We start from the raw sequence: 6303 nt of genomic DNA on the forward strand, positions 1-6303 counted from the left end.
AATTACAATTACACTGGTAATATTTTTTTCATCACACTTGCTCAGTTCCTACTGAGTGTTATGCACGCATGCCTCTTATTACTTATTACACGCATGTACAGCACGACTAGTCCATTTTTTACTCCCACGGGGGTTATAGCTTTTTTAGGGTTCCGTACCCAAACGGTAAAACGGGACCCTATTACTAAGACTTTGCTGTCCGTCCGTCTGTCTGTCACCAGGCTGTATCTCACGAACCGTGATAGCTAGACAGTTGAAATTTTCACAGATGATGTATTTCTGTTGCCGCTATAACAACAAATACTAAAGACAGAATAAAATAAAGATTTAAGTGGGGCTCCCATACAGCAAACGTGATTTTTGACCAAAGTTAAGCAACGTCGGGCGTGATCAGTACTTGGATGGGTGACCGTTTTCTTTTTGCATTTTTTTCCGTTTTTTTTTTTGCTTTATGGTACGGAACCCTTCGTGCGCGAGTCCGACTCGCACTTGCCCGGTTTTTTAAATTCATGTCACTAACTTCATACGAACAAAATAGATTCTATCTAAGTAAAATATTTGTTAGAACTTAGAAGTCAAGGTATAAAATGAGTTTTACTTACAAAATCTTTGTAGAAAAAATATGTAATTGTTGTTTTTGATTAATTTTTATTTTGATGAATTTAATAGCTGTTTATTTCTACATTACTATCGAGGCCGGGAAACGAAGGGTTGCAGGCCAAGTAGATATTAGTAAATAAATGGCCGAGCGTAGCGAGGTCGATAAGGATACGCGGCCGGCAACCCCGCTTCTCGCTGAGATTTGTAACACAGCAAATTTATTGTCATCTTTCGACAGATGTTTTAAACTCTTAGAACGCCATTTGCCTTTAATCCTTATTCTTTCACTGATATGTGTTAAATTTGATAAATATCAAAAAGTGACGACATCTACTCGTGTATAGGCCCAGTGGCGGATTTGCCCTAACGGGCCTAGGGCGGCAAGATATTAGGGGCGGCAAATTGTGAAAAAAAAAATTCGCTGATAGCAAGAAATCATTTAAAGTGTAGTCAATATGATGGGTGCTGAGAAAGGGGCGGCTACAGGGCCTAGGGCGGCAATGACTGCAAATCCGCCACTGTATAGGCCAAAGGCATGGTGCCATCTTTTCGATCGATGGCGGGCGGCCGACGGCGATGGTCAAGCAAATCTTGTCAGTAGAAAAAGGCGCGAAATTCAAATTTTCTATGAGACGATATCCCTTCGCACCTTTTTCAAATTTGCCGCCTTGTTCTACTGACAAAATCTGCTTGACCAACTATAATTGCTGATGCTAATGAGAATAATAGAGCCCTCTATATTCTGGTCAGGCTTTATAATGAAATTGGTAGACCACGAAAACTATATACAGCTTGGCAAAAAAGAGTAGAAATTAAAAAGTAGCAACACTCTAGTGTCGTCCCTTTCTAACCAATTCATATAAGAAAACGGGACGACACTACAGTATTGCCACTTTTTAATTTCTACTCTTATTTGCCAAGCTGTACGCAGCGATTTTTACTTCTAGATCAGACTGTTAAACTGTTATTTTAAATAACAAACTTTGACATTATGTTATTATAAAAATAATACTTGCACAGTCTAGCCCACTCCACACTCTTGCGCGAATCGCGGCTTCGCGCCGAGTCGATTTCGCAGACTTGTGAAGTCGACTCCGCACGCGTTATGCCGGCTACATACGTAACGATAAATCGTTCTATAAAACTGTGCAGTCCGACTGTGCAGATAAATCGAACCGTGTGTATGTCGATTATGGTAACGATTTGTCATAAACACGGTTCGATTTATCTGCACAGTCGGACTGCACAGTTTTATCGCAACGATTTATCGTTACGTATGTAGCCGGCATTAGCGGCTTGGCGCACGTGGTGCGGGCTTCTGGAAGAGTTAAGCCCACTCCACACTCGTAACGAGCACTAGGTATTGACTAGGTATCACTTGAGGAGTTCACTGCTGGCGGACGAGTACGGCAGTCTGTAGTGTAGGATCGCACCAAGGCCCCTACGCTTTCTGTTCTCTTTGACGGCGCAGCAACTAGTATAATTTCTCTCTCCTCGCTATTTTAAAAATGCCATTTGTCAAAAAAGGACAACCATACTGTTGACAAGGTGAACTTCAAATCAAGTGTTGCCTTTTTTGATGCATCCAGGCTGTGTATGTTTGCGTAAAAACGTGTATGTGTGCTCTTTTAGGGATGTGAAAAGTCGATTTTAATCATGTTATATATCGATAAACGCTACACAGCGGAACGAAATAGCTATTAATTGAAGCTTCAATATCTTCGTTAAACATATACATAATTGAAATGCTAATGAATAATAAATATATTAGAATATAATAAAATATTTCAATTATTGCGGAACACATATCTTAGTAGGTATTTATGTATTTTAATTAAATATCTGAACTTTCCCTTGGTTCCCTGCTGGGGCGTGACGATAAAATTGTGATCTGATAACCACAATAAAGAATAAAAGCGTTTTTGTTCATTTTAGATATCGTCAAACCTTTGAAGAAAAATTAAAATTGTAAGAAATGTCGATAGTTTATCGATATGACTGTATCGACATGGCTACAGCAAGGTGGTGTTAAATTGTTAATCGTACACTAAACAAAAGTGGCAACAGTGACAGCTCGCTGAGACACCGTCTCTATATATTATAAGTCTATGGATCGCACCGTACAGCTAGCTGTAAAGCCCCCTCCAGACCAAAGAATATAATACTCACTAGGAGAAGAACGGTAACTCCATACAAAAAAATGTCCCCAACCGTTTATACGTTTATACTAGTGGCGCCGTCTTTGTGTAGCAATGGAACTAAAGTTGACAACCGGTTTAGCCTGGCGGGTATTGGTAGGTAGTAATTCTGTTGATAAACATATTTGTTATCTTTATATCACGAAATATATGCAAGATGCAAATATTACCCCTTGTTTGTAGTATTATCAATTGATTTAAATAAAAGGCATGTTTATGTTTATAACATTATATATATTATTTATTAAAAAATGTTTTACATATACAAATATACACTGAAAACTGGCAACTGGCAACTTAATAAAAAAATAGACATTAATAAAGTGCATTCACAAAGTTTTCAGTACCTTTTATACAAATAACAGGCATGCCTACCTATTACACTTTACACACAGATACACTACACTTTACACACGGCATTTTACACAGATTTCCAACTTGTATTCATACATTTCTTCACGGTTAATTAATACGCTTTCCAGATGCGTTATGACTCGGTTCCTTCTGAACCCACTAAAGTTGTAAATTTCACTCTGGCTGCTTCAACAGCCGTTGCTCCGCATTTAGCACATTTTCTATGTGCATTGCTGTAATCCATGTAGGTACAGACTTACAGTCTTAAGTGGTACGTAGCGGTACACGTTGTATGTATTATTTAAAGAGTTAATAAATAAAAGTTTCGTTATGAACTTTAACCACAGCAGTTGGACAGAGTCATTGACAAATATATTTTTTATTATGGTGGGTAGACGTACCTACCCTCCATATATTTTATGAACATTGATAAAGACAGTTGGAAGCAAATATTCATTATAAAACTTAATTGCATGTAATTAAGTTTTAAGCGTTTTAAGTCCCGTTTTATGATTAATATTGTATAAAATTCGTGATAATTTAAATCAGAGTTGGGAGCAATGTTGCTGTAGAAAAATGTTTTTATTTTTATTACTCGCAACTTTTTCCCGGAGGCCAACGCACCCATAGAAGCTTAAGGCGCACACATGCGCAATTATTTGGGGACATAAAGTAGCTAACACACTACCGCACCGCACCAAGGTCATTGTGGGACGCACCCATAAGTAAAAGGGAGAAAGCGATATCCCTTTCTCCCTCTTACTTATGGGTGCGTCCCACAATGACCTTGGTGCGGTGCGATAGTGTGTTAGCTACTTAACTTTCTTAGGAAGTGAACAGGCCTTGCTCCAGACTATGCGCGTGAATCGCGGGCGAAGCCGCGAACGCGAGTGTGGAGTCGATTTCGCTGTCCGCGAAAATCGACGCCACACTCGCGTTCGCGGCTTCGCGCCGCGATTCGCGCACGAGTGTGGAGGAGGCTTAAGGCAATTCCAGACGGGTTGATCAAAACGAACGATTTCATCAGAAAAGAAATTGGCGTCAGTCCCCAGCAATTCCCCATTCAAAATAATTCGCTAGAAATATCCGCGCTACAATAACGCCCTTGTTGGCAAATTCACTTACGTTCCCATTCATTTCATTCTACTGGCAACCTCAACCCAACCAGAAAAATAATAAAAAAATAAATGACTGGCGAGACGAGATGTCGGCCATTACATTAATATAAAATCGATTACGTTGAAAGCCGTAAATATACTCTAATATTGAAGAAAATAAGTATATACAGTTAAAATCAGATTTAAAAATGAACTCAAAAAGTAGAAGTAACTATAATGAGGATCTCTTTGAGTACATTAGAGTCAGTGAAGACGAAGATGACGCTAATGCTGTAGAAATTCCTTGCGAACTTGATGGCGCCTTACTTCTGTCAACGCTAGTAGCGCAGTTTCCTGGAGCATGCGGCTTGAAGTACCGTCATCCTGAAAGTAAATCTGTCCGTGGAATTCGTTTGAGTGATGGCAAGCTTCACCCTCCAAATGATGCCGGCTGGGGTAAGCATCTTTATATTTGCGTTTTCCCCAAAGAAAACAAACGTAAGATGGAAGATGTCTCTCCAGAGAACTCTGCTGCAAAAACAAAACGTCTTGAGAAAAAACTTACCTGTTCTGATTTAATATGTCTTGGATTACCATGGAAATCAACAGAAGAGTCCATAAGGCAATACTTTGAACAATTTGGTGAAGTTGTTATGGTTCAGCTTAAGAGGGATAAAAATGGTACCTTTAAGGGATTTGGCTTCATTCGCTTTGCGACATATGTATCTCAAATGAGAGCTTTGGCTCAAAGGCATAACATAGAAGGGCGTTGGGTAGATGTGCGAATTCCTAACTCCAAAGAAGGAGTAGTTCCTCAAATGCCATGTAAAGTATTTGTTGGAAGATGTACTGAGGATATGACCGCTGATGATCTTCGAGATTATTTTTCCAAATTTGGAGAGGTAACAGATGTCTTTGTTCCAAGACCATTCCGAGCATTTGGATTTGTCACATTTTTGGACCCCGAAGTAGCTCAAAGCCTATGTGGTGAAGACCATGTTATTAAAGGAGCATCAGTGTCTGTTTCCAGTGCTGCACCAAAGATTAAAGCTAAATCTAACCAAAATTGGAAGGATGATGGTTATGGACCTAATAACTGGGATGGAAACAGATCAGGTCCTTCTGGGGGATCAAATAATTCTGGTGGAAGTAGTAACATAGACTCACTAAATATGCAAAACTTGGGCATCAATCCAAACGGAGGCCCACCGGCCAACTTCAATTTACCTATAAGTCTTGTAGCAGCTGCATTAAATCAAGCAGGATGGGGAGGATTTCTCGGAGGACCTGGTAATGGGGGCCCTAATTGGCAAGGGGGTCCACCTCAAAGCAATTCAGGAAAAAATTGGAATAGCAATCAAAATTGGGGTCAGAGTGGTCCTCCTCCATCATGGAACCAAGGAGGTGGCAACCAAGGTTGGAATGGCAATAAGAGTGGCAACTGGAGCCAAGGGAACTGGTCAAACGGGCAAGGTGGCTGGGGAGGTAACGGCAACAACGGGTCAGGCCCTCCTGCGTCAAGCAGTGCATGGAACAACAACAAGCCCCAGACATGAGGTGAGCAAGTACTGCAGTGGTACATGTTGGCTCATATATGTTTATATGGTCATCACTAGCTTAAGATCAGAGTGTTATCAATGAATTATTATTCCAAATTCAAAGTCAAACAACATGTAGAATTACTTAACTTTTAAAGTGATTTTAATAACACATGAAAAAAAATATCTCATGTGCTGATTGTATTTTAATTATGTAAGCTGATAAAAGCAGTGTGTTATTTTGTGAAGTGGAGTGCTGAGGGTATTATATTAATAAATAAGTATGTATTCTGCGATGGATGTTTTAATTTTGAAAAGAGGGAGTGATTTTCTTATGTTGGGTAATATTTTGAAATCTTGGACGTATGACAGTCAATATGGAATATGATACTGGGAATGTTTTATCCTTGGGAATTGAATATGTAGGAATGAATGTTTCACTTGTGACTGGAAGGTTCCTTATATTATTCAATGAAGAGCAGGATGCCATGGGCGTGGTGTGCGCAGGTGTGTGTG

The 6303-nt window shown here is 39.6% G+C and overlaps 1 protein-coding gene across 1 annotated transcript; it reads left to right on the forward strand.

The window, feature by feature from the left end:
- The first annotated feature begins 4334 nt into the window (after nucleotides 1-4334).
- On the forward strand, nucleotides 4335-6083 carry LOC134679157 (TAR DNA-binding protein 43-like). Its single transcript, XM_063538028.1, has one exon. The coding sequence runs from the start codon at nucleotides 4459-4461 to the stop codon at nucleotides 5803-5805; it is 1347 nt and encodes a 448-aa protein (XP_063394098.1). The 5' UTR covers nucleotides 4335-4458; the 3' UTR covers nucleotides 5806-6083.
- Nucleotides 6084-6303: the final 220 nt, after the last annotated feature.

This window comes from Cydia fagiglandana, chromosome Z (assembly GCF_963556715.1).
Source record: "Cydia fagiglandana chromosome Z, ilCydFagi1.1, whole genome shotgun sequence".
Taxonomy (NCBI): domain Eukaryota; kingdom Metazoa; phylum Arthropoda; class Insecta; order Lepidoptera; family Tortricidae; genus Cydia; species Cydia fagiglandana.